Source organism: Pseudochaenichthys georgianus, chromosome 19 (genome assembly GCF_902827115.2).
Source record: "Pseudochaenichthys georgianus chromosome 19, fPseGeo1.2, whole genome shotgun sequence".
NCBI lineage: Eukaryota > Metazoa > Chordata > Actinopteri > Perciformes > Channichthyidae > Pseudochaenichthys > Pseudochaenichthys georgianus.
The window spans coordinates 18,605,135-18,623,923 of NC_047521.1; the positions used below are offsets into that span (position 1 = coordinate 18,605,135).

At 41.1% G+C, this 18,789-nt stretch overlaps 2 protein-coding genes across 3 annotated transcripts in view; one reads left to right on the top strand and one right to left on the bottom strand.

Moving 5' to 3' along the window:
• Window positions 1-20: 20 nt before the first annotated feature.
• Window positions 21-18,789, bottom strand: part of afap1l2 (actin filament associated protein 1-like 2) — a 44,135-nt gene continuing 25,366 nt past the window's right edge. Inside the window, exons 5-19 of one of the 2 annotated variants that reach the window (XM_071206864.1) lie at window positions 9,764-9,875; window positions 8,160-8,371; window positions 7,453-7,632; window positions 7,217-7,303; window positions 6,965-7,049; window positions 6,731-6,835; window positions 5,631-5,842; window positions 4,550-4,695; window positions 4,351-4,462; window positions 3,741-3,986; window positions 3,390-3,657; window positions 1,716-1,889; window positions 1,451-1,638; window positions 710-853; window positions 21-552 (exon numbers count right to left, since the gene is read on the bottom strand). In XM_071206864.1, the coding sequence (XP_071062965.1) occupies window positions 526-552; window positions 710-853; window positions 1,451-1,638; window positions 1,716-1,889; window positions 3,390-3,657; window positions 3,741-3,986; window positions 4,351-4,462; window positions 4,550-4,695; window positions 5,631-5,842; window positions 6,731-6,835; window positions 6,965-7,049; window positions 7,217-7,303; window positions 7,453-7,632; window positions 8,160-8,371; window positions 9,764-9,875 (2,298 nt within the window). In that variant the 3' untranslated portion in view covers window positions 21-525. Of the gene's footprint in view, window positions 553-709; window positions 884-1,450; window positions 1,639-1,715; window positions 1,890-3,389; window positions 3,658-3,740; window positions 3,987-4,350; window positions 4,463-4,549; window positions 4,696-5,630; window positions 5,843-6,730; window positions 6,836-6,964; window positions 7,050-7,216; window positions 7,304-7,452; window positions 7,633-8,159; window positions 8,372-9,763; window positions 9,876-18,789 lie in introns of both variants that reach the window. The other variant, XM_034107082.2, reaches the window with a different exon arrangement.
• On the top strand, window positions 16,500-18,563 carry LOC117464564 (kelch repeat and BTB domain-containing protein 13). Its single transcript, XM_034107085.2, has one exon. It carries the CDS (start codon window positions 16,800-16,802, stop codon window positions 18,315-18,317), a length of 1,518 nt encoding a protein of 505 aa, XP_033962976.1. The 5' UTR covers window positions 16,500-16,799; the 3' UTR covers window positions 18,318-18,563.

Here is an 18,789-nt window from a genome sequence, read left to right on the forward strand (position 1 = left end):
AAACAAATTACCAGCCAACATTGTTGTCAGTACATTTTTATTTGAATAAAAAGTGCATTTTTAGCTAGCAATACAAGCCAAATTAGGCTGAATAATGGCGTAAATATATTTACATCTTGGTTTACAGCATATATGAACCAAGCTACAATCTAGAGTGTACAACATTGCCAATTAAGTAGAGGGTCTCAGTGGTTTAAAAATGTTTGGCTGTTTTCATTCGTGCATCATCATCAAGAACAATTGTTAGTCTGGCCAAAATGCTACTTCATCAATGTCCTCCCTTGAGCAAATGGAGAAAAACAGCCATGAAAAAGTAATTAAAACTCAGATTATCCAGTGGTGTTTGAGAAGACATCCCTCTGATTGGCTCTCTGATTTATAGTCTTGGCAAAAAGTTGATTAGGAATCCAGAGGGAGTAGGGAGAATGTTGATTTAACCGTCTGGTAACACAGTGGTTCCTGTTGCAGAAAACAGACTAGACCAAGAGAAACTTGTGCATTTGAGAGTTCAAATCAGGTTTCCCTCTAGGTGGTGGATTTCTTCTCCCACTCCTGAAAATACAAGAATTATGAAATGATGTTATTTAAATGCATTTAATACAAGTTCATACACTTGCTATGATGCATCCTGATACATACATACTTCCTCACATATGGAAGTATCTTGTTTAACTGAAGCATTTGCATTTAGAAGTATGTATAGTGTCACCATGGCTTTCTGCAGGACTTTTCCTTTGATGGCCATGATGGAAGTAGGTCTGCTCTTTAGTGCAGATGCAGAGTTGACTGGGGATCCTGGGTCTGCACTGGTGTTGTAGGGTTGGGATGAAGGTGATGGGGATGATGATGTCGACTGTAGAGCAGACAGGGTTGCTGCTTTAGGCTGAGGGCAAACAGTCAACAGTTGGTAAGGGAGCAAAGCAAACAGGACCCTGGCTTAAAGATCTCCTATTATGATGTCTTTTATACCTAAATATGTGTCCCCAGTGTGTCAGTAGACTCGCAAAGTGTCCGAAAATAATAAAACCTTTTCCTCTTTACCCACATCTCTAAAAATGGGGGTACAACGGAGCTCATCCAGATTTGCTGCGGTCATTACGACATATCGGAAATGTGGGCTGGCTTCACACCCACGGCCCTATCAGAAACGTTGCTGTATCACAAACTATGCGCGACGTATTTTGGAAGTAATATGGTCTTTGTTTACATTAGCAAGCATCGCTAACACTCAGAGCTAAGGACCCAGAATCAGCACTTCTCTAACAGGGCTGAAATAGAGGGGTATGAGGCATGGCTAGAATGGGTGATCTGTTTGGTATTTTGAGCAAAACGCTTTATAGACATATTTTTTATATATTTTAGACCTATAATGTATGCCTAAAAATAGTATAATAGGAGACCTTTAAAGGCTTATATAAATCATGTTTCCTCTGATAACCTGCACACTTACCATAGGTGAGTCCTGGAGGCTGCTGTCCAGTGTGGTCCCCAGTGTGAACGGCCCTGACTCCACCTTCTTCAGACTTTCCTTTACTTCCATCAACTGTAGCTCCACCTCCACCCTGCGGTTCTCCGCCTCCCGACACGCCTCTTCCTTCTGCTTCAATCGGGCTTCTAATGAGGCCTGCTGCTTTGGATCTGAGGATAACATGCAGCTGTCAGTCACACAGATCAGTGACGACCTTCAGTGTGTGTCACAGGAAGTGCAGATGTACCTTGGCAGGCGCTGAGCTCCTCTTTGGTTTCCCTCCTCTCCTTCTTCAGGTTTCCCAGACTGCTCCTCACCTCCTCCCGCTCTCGCTCCAGGCGGTCGCGCTCATCGATGTAGCGCCGCATATCTGCCTCTGTGCGGTTTTTGCCCAGTTTCCCTTCCACTGCACCGGGACATCCTGGGAATCAAAGAAAGATTTAAATATTGTACATTTTTAGCTAGTATAACAATCCAAATCTAGATCTATCTTAATATCCAAATCCTTGTTAGCTTTTTCCACACAGCAAACAAAGAAACAGTGGTTCAGCTATCAATTCATGTCTTTAAAAAAAACTTTGAATCTGAGAAAATACCTTTTTGAATTCAGCAAATAATAAAACATTTGGTCAAATCCATTGCCAAGAATGAAAAAAAAGATGCATTTGTGATTTAAAAAGCTAGTTTCTTTTGGAATTTAAATCTGCATTATGTTTTGAAGGTGTTTCATTTCATTTCAAACCTTTATTTATTCAGATTGGTCCCATTGAGATCATAGATCTCTTTTTCAAGGGAGACCTGCAGCATATAGATTCCACATGAAACATAAAACAATAAAGGACATCATACATTATATTTACAGGATACATAGTTATAGACATTTACAAGTGCCCATTGTATCAGCAAGCATTTCATTTTGCCTAGCTTTAAAAACATGCAGAGGAATGAGATTGCTCAGTTTCAATTCTTGCTGAAGATTGTTCCAAGCAAGTGGAGCTGCGCACATAAAAGCTGTCTCACCTTAGACAGTCCTTGCTCTTGGCACATCTAACAAGACTACATCATATGACCTCAGACAATAGCTGCTTGCAACTCTCTGTGTTATCAGAGAGCAGATATAATACAGGAGTTTACCCAACAAAGCTTTATAGATAAACATGTACCAATGACTGAGCCTCCGTACAGAGAGTGATGGTAAACCTGCCTTGGTATACAGTGTACAGTGATGCGTAAGCGCTTTACAATTTGTGACAAATCTCAGAGCACTGTGATACGCAGCATCCAATTTGCTCAGGTAATTGGCAGGTGCATTCATATAGACCAGATCCCCATAGTCCAGCACAGGTAAAAAGGTCACAGTGACTAGCCTTTTCCTGGCCTCAAGCGAGAAACAGGACTTGTTTCTGAAAAAGAACCCTAGCCTAACCCTCAGTTTTTTAAGCAGGTTATTGACATGAAGTTTAAAAGAGAGACAATCATCAAGCCAGATACCCAGGTATTTGTAACAGGCAACAACTTCAAGTTTTGTTCCTTGCGTAGTTACAATATCTAAAACAGGCTCTGGTGTCTTTTTAGCTTTTGAAAAGAGCATTACCTTGGTTTTATCCACATTTAAAAGAAGCTTTAATTCAGAGAGCTGAGTCTGAATAGTGTTAAAAACAGCTTGTAATTTAACAACAGACTCTTTAATGGAGGGACCTGCACAATACATCACAGTATCATCCGCATAAAAATGTATGTATGTTTCTTTGAGTGTAGAGGATGCAGCTTTTCACTAGGGGGAGCCATGGTAATGTAAGAATACAGAGGAAGGGAAGCAGTTTATCTAACTCAATGGTAAAGACAACAGTTACTTTTTCTCAATAAAACATTATTTTAGGAGGTTTTCCAGTTAAAGTTGAAAATGTTTTTCCGTCCTCACCTATGGTATGTGCCTTGGGCCGCAGGGGGACAGGACTGTGAGGGAATCCAGTAGAAACCGTTTGACCTTTATTGATCTGAACCCCAGGGGAGGTGAATGCCTGTGAGATTCCCACACTATTCCTCTTGGGGGTCTCCTGGCTCTGGGAGGAGGTCTTGACTGGTTGAGGGGGAGTCTGGGGTAGTTCTGGTTTGCTGGTTATAGAGGTCGAACTTGTTCCATTTACCACAGGTGATGAATCTGGCTCTGTGTGGCTAGTTGAGTTGGCCTGGAAATTAAAAAAATTTCGGCACAAAATATGTGATTTATGCTCAGAAAATATCAAATATGTTTTTAAATGATATAACCTACCTCTTTTATTTGAGATGCTGGGTCCTCTACTGGGACTGGGGACTCTCTAGAAGTCTCTTTGGCAGGGGGGGCTTTACCCCCGCAGGACGTATGGAGGAAGGAGCGTACAGGGACCAGGTCCAGGTAAATCCTGTTGTCAGGGTCCTGCTCTGTTTCCTCTGAGTCTTTGCTGTCCTGTGTGCATGTCTCAAATTGTTCCTGAGGATTGTTGTCCTCACTCTCTGGCAGGACATACTCTTCAGCATCCTGTATTACACAGGAACAGGAAGTTATGAGGTGGAACGGAGCCAAATTGAGGACACAAGGTAAAAAAATGAAACTGAAAGTGCTACACCAATCAACATGAATGATTCATGTATTTACTAGTTTTTTAGCTGGTAAAAGGTAGTCATGAAAAAAAAATCACAATTTTCTAAGATTAACATTTTGCATATTTGTGGACATTAATGCTGAATCAATGTCCTTTTTTCTACAAATTAAATAAGATTTTTTGGTTTGTGGGTAAACATATTTTATAACATTTCAAAGGTGACTTTCTAAAAACTCAACAAACAGGAATATGCATCAATAATGGAGAAATATCTCAAGTTTTTGTTCCTGGATACCATACCTCTGGATCAGCTATAGACGCCACATCATCATAGAGTTCATCAGAGTTGTGAGGCATGGAGGGGGGGGTGTCTATGTAGTTGTTTGGCTCTGAATACCTCCTCTGCATAAAGCTAGAGAGACACAAAAAGAGAAGTTCCACTTGAATATCGGGCCAAAGTATACATTCACATTAAAGTCAGCAGTAGTGATGATCTTACTATAAGGAAGTCTTGGCAGCGTTGACGATGCTGGAGATCCTCTCAGCGTTAACGTAGTCGTACGTCAGCTCCTCGGGGTCCGTCTTGCTCCCCGTCTGGGACAGCAGGAGGCCCAGCCAGTGGCCCATGTCTGCGGACGTTTTAGCCTGAGAGAAGAGGAGAAGATCAAAGTGCATTTAGTTCATACCATGCACTTGCAACATCATGAGTCCCAAGCTTATGGCTAATGTTGCATACCCTGCGTCGGTTTGTTTTAATGAAAAGATTTCAACAGCATGGGTGCCAGCAGTATTTCAATATGCAAAATGTTTTTAAGGAGTTACCATGTCCCCAGCTGAGCATTAGCAATTACAGTCTCTTGATAATTAAATAATGTGTTTGAAAATGCTGTTTAGGAACACATTGTTCTGATACATATAAAACAGCTATTATTATTCTGGGGGATTCAACAAGCTCATCTAATAGAAACTAGTGTGAAGCAACTCATAATGGTTTGGTCCAGCTTTGTATGAATTCAATGGGGGATAATCTTGCTGAAGTTTTGGTAAATACTGTACTTGTGAAGTTTCATTTTGTTAGAAAGCAAAAAGGACTCATAAAATGGTGTCAAAGCCTTGAAGACTAAACATTGGATTCCATGGCCTAGGACCAAATATGCGCTGTAGCAGGGTGGTACTGGAAACCTAATGAATAAGGGCGTGAGCAATAGTCCCTGAAATCCCAGACGATACACACCCTTCAGTAAAACACACACAAACACGCAGACCACCCTTGTGTGCACACATATAATACACACAAGTTAGATGTCAGCAGAAAGTCAATTCCAGATGAGGACATGTTAGTGTTTCCTATAATAAACTGTAGACACCATTTCTGCTGACTGTTTTTTTTTTTCTCCAGTTAGACTTGAGGCAATTGCTCATATTATCTTCAGGAAACAGTTTGTACGCCACTAGATAAAAGACGAGAAAGACGTCAGGGTGTCAAACTCTTACGTGATAAACAGTGTCAAACCATTTACTGAGATGCAAGACATTTGTCAGGATGTTACAAAGCAGCACAACAGACAGTGGTGGTTTACCTCCAGGGTGGCCAGCTGACTGCCATCCATATTGATCCTGAAGGAGTACAGGTGCTCGGGGATGGGCTCGGGCAGGACCCTGCAGCCCCCCAGACTCACTGCTGGCTGGCTCACTTTGTTCTTGCTCTTGTCATGGTAAAACCATAGCTGCCCCTTCTTTACAAGACACCAGCAGGTCCGCCATTGGCTGTTCACCAGCACGTTGAGGTAGCCTGACAGAGGAGAGACATTTACAATGACTTCTTCTTCTTCATTCCATGGTCATTTGACCTTATCAATAGTTATCTACTTGTGTTTAATGTCATATTGATTATTGCTTAAATCCAACAAACTGTTGTGGTACTTTCTTGGTGGCTAAAAGAGGTCAAATTGTCTGTGTCAAGAAATTAAAGGTTTTGAAGCTACCACCACCCCTACCCCATTTTTTTCCCCCCCTCTATCCAATCCATGTCTCTGGTTATCCCTAGTTAGTATGATCAAAATGATTTTATTTAACGTATAAAGTATATGGGTATATAGGTATATCAGGAACATGTTATGCTTTTTCAATTTGTATCGTGGGGTGCATCAAATACAAAAATAATAATACTTGCAAATACATACAGTATATCGGACATTTTCTAGTAGTACTGTTTCATGATATTATTCCAATAAAAGTATTATCATTTTTTAAAGCTAAGAAGGCACATAAGAACATATATTGACTAATGCTGTCAAAATTATCGCGTTAACGGCGGTAATTAATTTTTTGAATTAATTGCGTTAAAATATTTAACGCATTTAACGCATGTGCAGAATGGCCCGCCCCATACATCCCACCAGTGGCAGCGCCAGGGTATGGCTGGGGTAGGCTACACCCATACCAAGAAAATGGCTTAGCCCCACCATGAAAAATGATGTGTGACGCACATGTGAATTTCAAATTCTTTGTGTCAAGAAATGAAAGGTTTTGAAGCTACCACCACCCCTGCCCAATTTTTTTCCACCTAGCAAGGGCTGTAGAATAAAAAGTAACTGTGTCAAAGGAGAGGAAGTGCAACTGTGTTCATACTTTGGGAGCTTATTTCATGGCACAAAATGCACATTAGTTCTCTGCTCACCTGAGGTGTCCACACATTTCTCTGGGCTCTCCAACGAAGATTGTTTTTTCTTGCCAATGTTCATGAGGTTGCTAAACTTCAACCCTGCTCCATATTTTCTTTTCACTGAAGGGGAGGAGAATAATTCTGATTCAATAAAAACATTTCATACTATCAGATACGTACAGCATCACCAATGGTCTTAAACCCAAATGTTGGAAAACTGAAACAATAAAGCGTTGAGGAGTGACTCACCATCTTTGTTTTCAGGAGTGTCAGCATGGCTGTCAGTGCTGCTTCCACTCTCTGAAGCCACTGAGTATCTCTCACTCAGTTCTCCCTGAGAGTTCAAATCAACATATTAGTCATATACTGTATTAGGCAAATACACAAAAAGACTGTTACAGAGCCCTACAGTTTATATATATGCCTTTCAGATCTCCTCTACAGGTTATCTGAGCAAAGAAAGACGCACACACCAAAGCAAAATGTTTAAAATGAGCGTACCTTTGTACAAATGAGCCTTGGGGAGTCAGACTGTGAGTGCTGTGCGTCACAGTTTTCAGCTGGCTTGGGACTGATCTCCTGTATCACCTAATGAACAGGAGGTTGATGAGTCTTGACATATTCAAATGTTATTTATGAATTAAAACACAATCTAAATCACACAACAAACGTATTAACTATTGTTAATAGGGTAAAGAAACCATGACAACATGATCCACACAGTTTCTGAGTCCTACCTTCAGCCACTGCTCCGTCTGCTCCTTGCTCTGCAGGCCGAGCACGATGGCCTCCCCTCCAACTGGAACGATTTTTAATTTGTGCTCTTTCCTCTTCATCTGTTTCTCCTTGTAGACCACACTGCAGCCCAGCAGACTCACATCCAGGAGAGGCGTCTGCTCCTTGGAGCTCTTATAGCACTGTGAGAGGCAGAGATAACACAACACTGTAATAAGAAATAGTACAAATCCTGCTCCAGGACCCTGGTATTAGGCATTTTGGCTCCTTGGCACGGGGGGCTTTCTCACCATTGTCAACCCAAATTAGGACCACATCATAATACACCAACTTATACATTTATTTACATTGGATTACACTTTTCCATTCTTAAAAGGTCACCTATTATGCAAAATCCACTTGTTCATGTCTTTTATACATAAACATGTGTCCTCTCTGTGTAAAGAGATTCTGAAAGTTTCAGGAAAAAAGACCCCCTCTCTTTTTGTCCTGATCTATTTACAGAAAATCCTGTCTGAAAATGAGCTAATCGGATCTTGGCTACTTTGTGATGTCATAATGTTTTTTTGGGTTGTGTAACTATTAGCCAATAACCAACAAAGTGACACCCGCCCACCTTATCACCTGAATCTCCTCCTAGAGCACCATTGTGGTTTTTAACCTTCAAAAAGGGGCTTTAATTCAAACTCCCGCAATGCCTTTCACCGACCTGCAGGCGATGGTCTTTGATGACACACAGCTGTTTGGCCCACTGTCCGAGCCACTTCTTCCTCCACAAGAAGGCGCAGATCCGAGCATCCTTCATCAGCTCAATGGACGCTTCCGCTGACGGCCACTGGTGCTGCGCCGATTCTGACTTTCCTCTGGTCACCTCTTCCTCATCGTAGGACTCGTACGAGCTGCTAACTGCATCCCCGTCATCTAAGAAACAAAAACATGATAAGAAACCACAAGGGGAGAGGGTGGGTGGGTTGGGGGTGAAACGGCATGAGTAGCAGCAACACAAATGACACTGTTAAATGATGTCAATGACTCCTTGATCACGATGACATCCTCCAGAGAGGAGGATTTCCTTGCAACAGCCACATGAGCTGTTGAAGTATTGATGAGAGATGGTGACAGGATAAAGATATGGTGAAAAGGAGAAAAACAAACGAAGGAAATTGATAAGATAAGACTGATTAATGACTTTTGTCGCATGTCATGAGGTTGTTTCTCTACATGCGAGATGCTGGTCATGCTGGACAATGGCCCGTGCATATGCCGTACATAAACACACACACATCCAGTGATCGAGAGGTAGCTACCCCTGTTGATAACAGCATAGATCACACTGTCAGAGCTGTGCACTCGCATCCAGGGCCCTGAGAGGCCAAAACAGTCCAGATCTAACAACATCATAGAAAACAGGAAAAAGAAGGAGAAGAACAAGAACAAGAAGAAAACGAAAATAAATAAGAGAGAAGTTACATCTAAAATAAAAAATGTCTGATTAACATTATTCACCTATATATCGAATTAACCATATTTTTATAGCGGGTATCAGCGATAAGAGCAGCAGGTGTTAAAACAACAAGACCAATCCATGACACCATAGCTGTGGTTTAATGATATTTAAGTAATGCAGCAGTTCTGATAAAACACCTTGTGAGCTGTTAATGTAACTTATTTACCACAGCAAGCCCCAACTACTCATGTGATCTTAATGTCAATCAATCAATCAATGTTTATTTAGATAGCCCAATATCACAAATGTTACATTTGTCTCAGTGGTCTTCACAGTGTGTACAGAATATCAGTATGACAATACGACACCCTCTGTCCTCAGACCCTCACATCGTACAAGGAAAAACTTCCAAAGAAAACCCAGTTTAAAGGGAAAAATGGGAGAAACCTCAGGGAGAGCAACAGAGGAGGGATCCCTCTCCCAGGACGGACAGACGTGCAATAGATGCCGTGTGTAAATTGAAAAGATAATACATTTGCAACATAGGTAGTCCAAATGTTTGGAAATGCATGTGTGTATGATAACGTCTTGTATTTCTTGTGTAACGTTCTTCTTGCAGTGCGTGAAACCGCTTTCTCAGATAACCAGAGATGTTTCCTGTTAAGAATAGGTACATCAGAAAAGTGTGTCAAACTGTTTCCATGACAGTAAACAGCTCAGAGGTTAAGGTGTTGTGAAAAACAAAATAGGTTCTTAACTCACGTAGTGTTAGTTTCCTTTAACTAGGCCTTACCGAGAGGATTCTAAAATTCTGTGACGTAGGTTTAAAGAGTAGAAGAAGAGTGACATTCAACAAGTGTTTTTACCATTGAAAGTTTCCTCGTAGGGCTGAGCCTCCTCATAGTAGCTCTCTGAAGGGTCTAAACAGGCGGGAGCAGGAACTGGAGGTAAGGGGAATGGCTCTCGACTCACCACACCCTGACAGATGAGAGGAGGAAGAGACAATATGAAGGTTTACACTCACATATATCCAATGATTGTCCTGAGGAGGAAAATGTCCAGGTTAACAAATACACACCTACTGTAGACACGCACATAATCCATGTATTCGCCCCCCAGGCTAAACATACATGTGTCTAATCCAGCTGTCACTTCAGGAGTAAGTAGCAAATTCCTCATGTAACCAATCGCAGTCTGACCCCGTGCACTAGAGAGTTACATGTTAACTTTCAGGGACGGGTGTGTGAGAGCGTGGAAAAGTGTGTATTTAAATGTGTGTGTGTGTGTGCCCCGTGGTTTTCCTGAAATCAATCAGCAGTCTGGCTTTACTTCTGTCCTAATTAAAATCTCCTGTGTGGTCAAAGACTGTCTGCCTGCTCCTTCCCAAACCGCTGGAAAACACCAGACTCTCTGTTGCTTGGCTGCGTCACAATTCATTTAGAATATCTCAATAATCAGTCAGTTGATCAGTTTGAAAATACATTTTGGAGACATCTGTCAACACTTTTTCTACTAAGCTTTTCTTGAGTTGTACATTTTAAAGAATGGATTTGAAATGTAAAACCAAATGTTTGATGAATATTAATTGTTGAAAGTGTAACATTTCTCAACATAGGCAGAGCGTTCGGGAAAACATGTCAAGATTTGACCTATGATAACTATGGACTGACTCAGCATGTGACGGAGCCCACGCACAATAAGGGGCACACTCTGGACTTAATTATCTCAAAGGGTCTGCATATCTCTAAGGTTGTGGTGACTGATGTTGCACTCTCTGATCATTCCTGTGTTTTCTTTGAGAGCTCTATTTCTGTTCACAACATTTTTCAAAAAGAGGTAACCACAAAGCGATATTTAACTGAAAATACTAGGAAAATGTTTACTCAGAATTTTTCTTCTACACTTGCCCCTGCTAACATCTCAGTAAATGAGCTAGTAGATCATTTTAATTCAAAAATTAAAAATGTTATAGATGCCATTGCTCCAATTAAGGTAAAGGAAGTGACTGGGAAGAAAATATCTCCATGGAGAAAGGCCATGACCGTGAAAACAGAAAAAAGAGAATGTCGAAAAGCTGAACGCAGGTGGCGAAAAACAAATCTCCAGGTTCATTTTGAAATCTATAAAGAGAGACTTCGCTTTTATAATTTGGAATTGAAAAACGCACGACAGTCTTTCTTCTCTGACATCATAGCCAAAAACGAAAACAACGCACGTGCCTTGTTTGCTACCGTTGACAGACTAACAAATCTCCCACTGTCGGTAGCCTCTGAATTTCTATCCACCAGGGCCTGCAATGAATGTGCCTCCTTCTTCACTGACAACATTCAGAAAATCAGACAAGCAGTCAGTGCCTCTGCATCAGGTACAGCAAATGTTTTGTCCCTGTGTCCACTTAAAATCAATTCAAACACCATGACACAATTCTATCAGATTAATGATAAAAACCTAGAGGACATTATTCAACATCTGAAATCCTTATCCTGCTGCCTTGATATTATTACAACAGGATTTTTCAAAAATGTTTTTCATTGCATGGCCTCAGATCTACTTCATATAGTAAACAAATCTCTTCACTCAGGTGTTTTTCCACAGGTCCTGAAAACTGCATTAATTAAACCGCTCTTAAAAAATAATAGATGCTTCAGTAATGAACAATTGCAGGCCAATATCAAACCTGCCATTTCTAGGTAAAATCATTGAAAAAGTTGTTTTTCAACAGTTGAGTAATTTCTTGCATTTAAATAGTTGTTTCGATGTGTTCCAGTCAGGCTTTCGTCCAAACCACAGCACTGAGACAGCTTTTGTAAAGGTCTTCAATGACATCCACTTAAACACAGACAGTGGCAGAACTTCAGTGTTAGTATTATTAGATCTCAGTGCTGCGTTTGACACTGTTGACCACAACATATTACTAGACCGACTGGAAAACTGGGTGGGACTTTCGGCAACAGTCCTAAATTGGTTTGATTCCTACTTAAAGGACAGAAACAACTTTGTTTCTATAGGTAACTAAATACACATCTGAGTTGACAAATATGACGTGGGGTTCCTCAAGGCTCCATCTTGGGGCCTCTTCTCTTTAACATCTACATGCTACCACTGGCTCAGATAATGAAAAACAAAAAAACAAGTTACCATAGCTATGCGGATGACACCCACATTTACATAACCATTTCACCAGGAGACTATGCTCCAATTCAAAACACTGACTAAGTGCATTGAATAAATAAATGACTGGATGTGACAGAACTTTCTCCAATTAAACAAAGATAAAATTGAGGAAATGCTTTTTGGAGCCAAGGCAGAACGTATAAAAGTTCAATGTTAAAAACAACAGATAAAGCCAGAAATGTAGGTGTAGTCATGGACTCTGACCTGAGTTTCAACAGTCACATTAAAACAGTTACTAAATCAGCCTACTATCACCTAAAGAACATATCTAGGATTAAAAGACTAATGTCACAGCAGGATTTGGAAAAATGTATCCATGCTTTTATCTTCAGTAGACTGGACTACTGTAATGGTGTCTTCACAGGTCTCACAAAAAAATCCATTAGAAAGCTGCAGCTGATTCAGAACGCCGCTGCTCGAGTCCTTACCAACACTAAGAAAGTGGATCACATCGCTCCAGTTCTGAAGTCTTTACACTGGCTTCCTGTGTGTCAAAGAATTGATTTAAAAAATACTGCTGCTGGTTTATAAAGCACTGGATGGTTTAGGCCCAAAATACATTTCTGACCTCCTGCTAAATTATGAACCATCCAGATCTCTCAGGTCTTCAGGGACTGGTCAGCTTTCTGTCCCCAGAGTCAGAACTAAACATGGTAAAGCAGCGTTCAGTTATTATGCTCCAAATATCTGGAACAAACTCCCAGAAACCTGCAGGTCCGCTGCAACTCTTACTACTTTTAAATCCAGGCTGAAGACTTTTCTTTTTGCCGTTGCTTTTAATTGATATATTCATATCTTAAACGGCACTGTAACTTTTATTATCTTTGCTTTTAAATGAGTATTTTTAAATCTCATTTTATAATATGTTTCGTAATGCTCTTAATGTCTTTCATTTTTGTAAAGCACTTTGAAATGCCTTGTGTTGAAAGGTGCTATATAAATAAACTTGCCTTGCCTTGCCTATTAAAACATGAAAGTTGTGCAATGTTTCATTATCTATCCATTTGTGCAGTGTCATACAACCACACATCTGACATTTGCTGCCAATTCTAATGAAATCAACAACACAAAAATACAATAGATCCAGTATAAACAAGGATTCAGGGATACAGTCATATTTATTTAAAAACAATAGATGTTATTATCCTCTGAAATTGTGAAAGACATTACTTCAACCTCCTGGTGATTAGTTTATTTAAATGTCACGCTGGAATTACATCATCAGGTGTTGAGCATTGACAAATCCCTTTCTGAATCATACCCTGAAACTCCCTATAAGTTGGAATTTATCCTGTATCTCTTTAACCTGTGACTACAAGTCTCCAGCTATCTACGTATCTATAGTGGCAAGCAGAAGATTAAAGATATACAAGTTTTGTCCTGCAACATACGAAATCTAAGATGACGTACCTGCTATAAAAATTCAGTGACTGCCAGTGAAGATGATGTTTTTCTCTACCAACATAGAGAGAAACATCATGGAGGAAAGATGGACGATGAAGATGAACATCCATACAGAGAGGATTCTTGCTTATACTTATCCCCCTCTTACAGATCAAAACTATTCTGTTAATGTGGCATGAAGGCAAAACATTTGGGAAAAGTCACATGTGGGCATGTTGCAAAAGTTTGATGTTTGTTCTCAAGTGAACTCTGTGAAACCCGACAAGTTGAGTGACAAAAAGCGATTATTTAACTACAGTATGTCTAATGTTTCCTCCCACCAGTGATCCTTCATATTTATTTTATTTACCCCAAGGCTGTCACAATTTTTGCAAGATCATATATATATATATAAATATGAAATGAAATCCTGGAGCAGAGCAGAGCTGCAGTAATCATGCAAACCATGCCTTAGGGAGGCTATAGCTGTGAAAAAGTGTAAGCTGAACATTTTAAAGTATTTCACAAGATCAGAGTTTGTTTAATTTAGGCTGGGGATCACTTGGTAAAAACTGCTTCCCTTCTATGTTTGATACAGCAACAAGCTATTCCCTTCCTGAAATATAACCCTGAACTCAACTTGATAATGCTTGGTGTGAAATGAAGTTTCTCTCTTGGACAAAATGAATTAAACAAAATAAAAAAAGTCAGTATTTCAGTATGTATGGTGGTTACCAATCTGTGGCAGTATAATTATACCAGAGTTACTGGTGCAGCTTAGATTTACAATCCAACAAAAATACTAAACAACACATCTCTTTGTATAAAAATCAGGATTTCTGATGTGGGCTGTTAGACAGTCAGACTCCAGTGAACAGGGATTTCCCTGCTCTTGAGCTCTTTTCCCACCATATCTTACACATTTCCAGTAATACATAGCAGATGCAGTAAGCCGTCATAATAACTGGCGTCATGTCAGAGTGAGCATACAGTCATAGTGACGGAGACTTGTTTGTGTGATTAGCCTCAAAAACTCAGATGTTATCACTGCGGTTTAAGGAGAGTAACATCAGTTTTACATTATAGATCTGTTTTCACAATATCAGCAAAAACAAATGTCAGAATGTCATATCACTTACAGTTTCTCTCTTCATAATGATACAATGCCAAGCAAATAATAATTATGACCTAATTCTAAACTGATGTGAGAAGTTTCAACTTGTATTTCTGGGTAAAACAGACTTTTCAAATATAGTTGTAACAGATAACCATCAAAAATGGCATTACATTTACATGTGCCAGTATGAAAGCCTTAGATATGTGCATAATTTATCACCGGTACACCAACAGTTAGGTGGAGCATGATTAATGATTGCAGCTACACATATAACTAGCCAGAATGTCTGCCATCATGAGTTAAGTGTGTCATTAATTTATTTGGCTCTCACTACTGAATTTTTGTCCCAGAATCTCAGCCAAAATTTGAAATAACAACAAGATGGACGATGCCACGAATCACAGCAACAAAGTGGAATTAAGCCACTTTCACAATGGTGGTAATAAACAAGACTTTGGATCAAGGGATCTAATACAAATGGTGCCACTGACTCTGATAAAATACTTGCATATTAAAATAAAACGAAAAAGGGCTTTATTGAAGATAAATAATTTTTGTATAAATAATCAAATATTGTAACTTGATTGCATCATATAGACGAAGGCATAGGGAATAGAATATGTGATGTTGTGGTTTTAGAAAACATCTATATGACTAACCATAAAAGAGTTTTTTTGGGAACACATAACCCAAAAAGTAAGAGGAACAGCTTCAAAAGTTCAAGACCTGTGAGGGACTTCATAAGAAAAAGTGTTTCCTGTGAGGAAAGAGACTTGAGTAGAAGTGTACACGTACACACACACACGAAAGCTCAGTGTAAACCGCTCCACGGTGAAAAAACAGCAGTTCAGGCATCTGTTATTAATTAAAACAAAGAGGCAGGCATTCCAGAGCAGCAGCAGCCCCCCCTGACCGCCCACCCACCCTTATCTCTATCTTCTTTCTCTTTCTCTCCACATTTCACTTATCTGAAAAAATAATAATAATCTGCCTGTTGTTTGGGCCAAGGCTAAGGAGGAGTATCCAGCCCATTCCTCAGACCAGCTGGACTGATATTAAAGCAAAAGGGAAAATGAACATGAACAGTTTGTCTGTAAGTGTATTTCTTTAGAAGACTGAGCAATTAATCCAACACTAAACTATTCACTTTAGTCTCTTTCTTGCACTTCTCACACACATATCCTAACCACAGAGACATCGGGTAGAAGGAATGGATGTCAGAGCATAAATAACAAAAGCAAGGAGAGGGGCGGCGGAGGAGGAACAGGGGTGTGGTGGAGGGGCTTCGAGTAAAGAGTGGGAAAAAGAGGCCAAAAAACGAAACATTCGGAGGAACATGGAAAATCCCTGGTTCCCATGCCAAGATTCCAACACAGCACAGCAAAAAAAACACACACACACACACACACACACACACACACACACACACACACACACACACACACACACACACACACACACACACACACACACACACACACACACACACACACACACACACACACACACACACACACACACACACACACACACACACACACACACACACACACACACACACACACACACACACAATTCTCTTGGCCTTTCCTATCCTTCCACTGCTCTGTATCTTTTTGGTAGGGCACACTTGTGTGAAATGCAAACTATTTTTATAATGTTTGAAGCCTGAATGAAAATGAAAAAATAAGAGAGCTGGAGAAGCAAGAAAAATATCACATGACACAGATTTTACGCATGGTGTGTATTATTTTGTCTTATTGGGAATCTCTTCTTATCAGCTGTATTTTATTTCCCCCCCATGCTTATGTATTCATTTTAACTGTATACCATGGATGAAGAAAACACACATGTGTAAGAATTGTAGTCAACTAAACCGGACCTGAAGGGGCAGTGCTGGCAGTCTAATCATGAATAATTCAGCAAGTGCGTAGTGTTTGCTAGCCAATTATATTGGGGTTATGATAATGACCAGTTGCCGGCAGCCACATTACCGCTCAGTGTGCATGTCAACAGTTTTCGTTTCCTTGGCTGACGCTTGCGAGCGGCGCAGCTGCTATCTATAGTACGACTCTATTTTCAGACCATGCAGACGGGACGCAATGGAAGTCTCACAAGCCTTTATTTACCGACCAGTTGTGGGGAAAAAATGGCAAAAATACACTCGAGTCACACGCTGCATTGTCACTTGAGATTTGGGAAGAGAACAGACCAGGGTTTAAGAGACCATGGAAGAGCCTGAAGGCCTGGGAGTCAACCGGGATATTCATGCAGGGAATGCGACCCTTGGTCTGGAGGACAGAGAGCACCGGGGGGGCTGTGTGAGAGTCAGTGTGGAGGAGAGCTGGTTCACTGTGGAGCGGGACTTGCTTGTGAAGAAAAGCAACTACTTCAATGCCCTCTATCAGTCTGGGATGACGGAAATTCACCAGGACGAGCTCTACCTGAAAGGAGGAGTACATGCAAGGGGTTTCCTCATCGCCCTAGCTGTCTGCAGGGGAGAGACCCCACCTCTAAATGACCCGGATGAGCTTTTAGAAGCGGTTGAGTGTGCAGCTTTCCTGCAGGTTGAGTGTTTGGTGCAGCATCTTTGTGACATTATCGACTCAGACAACTGCCTCTTGCTTTACCATGCAGCATCCATCTTCGGGGTGCATGCACTTTATCACAATGCTGCCCTTTTTCTGTGTGATGCTTTTGAAGATTTGAAGGATGCAGCCGAGAGTATGATCCCTGATGAACTGCTTCAATATTCTCAAGCATTGTCTCCGGCTTCTTACATTGCTCTTGGCACGCACTCTCCTTCAATGGAAGGACATCACGACTCCTTTAGGGTTGCTTGCTACCTTGATGAAGAAGAGGAAGATTGGAAGCATCTGACCAACCTTCCAACTCTTTGTAGCACCTCCATGGCAGGAGTTGCAGTTCTTGACAATCAGTTGTACATTGTGGGGGGAGTTTACGGGTACGGTAAAGACACAGTGGACAGCAGCTTCTGCTTTAACCCTGAGTCTGGGGTTTGGACTGTTCTTCCAGGTCCTCAGCAACTAAGATATGACTTCACCCTGCTGGGGCTCGAAGGCCGACTCTACGCCATTGGAGGCGAATTCCAGAAACGGACAATTTCCACAGCAGAGAGTTACGACGTTGGAAAAGGAGAGTGGACATTTATAAAAAATGCACCAAGACCTGTAGCATCTGCAGCTTGTGCTGTTGCAAGAAGGCGGATGTTTCTTTGCTTCTGGAAACCCCCAGACACTACAGATATTTACGAATACATACCAGTGAAAGACGAGTGGAAACTTGTCACCACTATGATCAAACCTCAGAGCTATGGCCATTGTATGGTAGCCCACAGAGACAATTTATATGTGATGCGCAACGGGCCTTCTGACGACTTCCTTCGCTGCCGGATGGATTTCTACAACATCACGACAGGCCAGTGGACTGCCATGCAGGGGGACTACATTAACAGCAAGGGGGCGCTGTTCTCTGCAATGATAAGGGGGGACTCTGTGTTCACTGTGAAACACATGCTTACTCTTGAATACTCCATCACTGGAGATGGATGGAAGCCTCGCAGACAGATGAAGGGATTTCCAAAGAGTGGCTCACTGTGGACGTGTTTACTCAGGCTTCCCAAGACGGGGTCAGTTGTGCCACAGCTGGATGCAGGAGGAGAGGAAGGAGAAAGGACTTTGACAGACACATCTGAGGGATTTGTGGAAGCTCTGCTCCAAATGTGAAATACTGCACAATTGAAAAACAATGTTTTGTTTTTTCGGGTTTCTTAGCTAAAATACTAAGAATTGTAAAACACTAATAGAAAAATATTCTGATGTTAAGTGTCACAAATGTGTCGATGCATTCACTTTCCCATGCACTCACATATTAACACACACATGCTGACACTACACATTTGTTCTGATTAGCAACAGCTGCTACTGTAGTTTATACTAGGGGAGGCCACTGTGTGTGCGTGCGTGTGTGTGTGTGTGGTGTGTGTGTGTGTGTGTGTGTGTGTGTGTGTGTGTGTGTGTGTGTGTGTGTGTGTGTGTGTGTGTGTGTGTGTGTGTGTGTGTGTGTGTGTGTGTGTGTGTGTGTGTGTGTGTGTGTGAGTGCAGAGTTCAAAGGCACTGACGGGATGTCCTAAACCTCTCGTTCTCTACGTTTTTCCTGAAGTCACACTGGGCCAATTCAGGAGCCAACGGCCTCCCA

Coding starts and splice junctions, on each gene's coding strand:
- LOC117464564 (XM_034107085.2), top strand. CDS start 16,800: ATGGAAGAGCCTGAAGGCCTGGGAGTCAACCGGGATATTCATGCAGGG.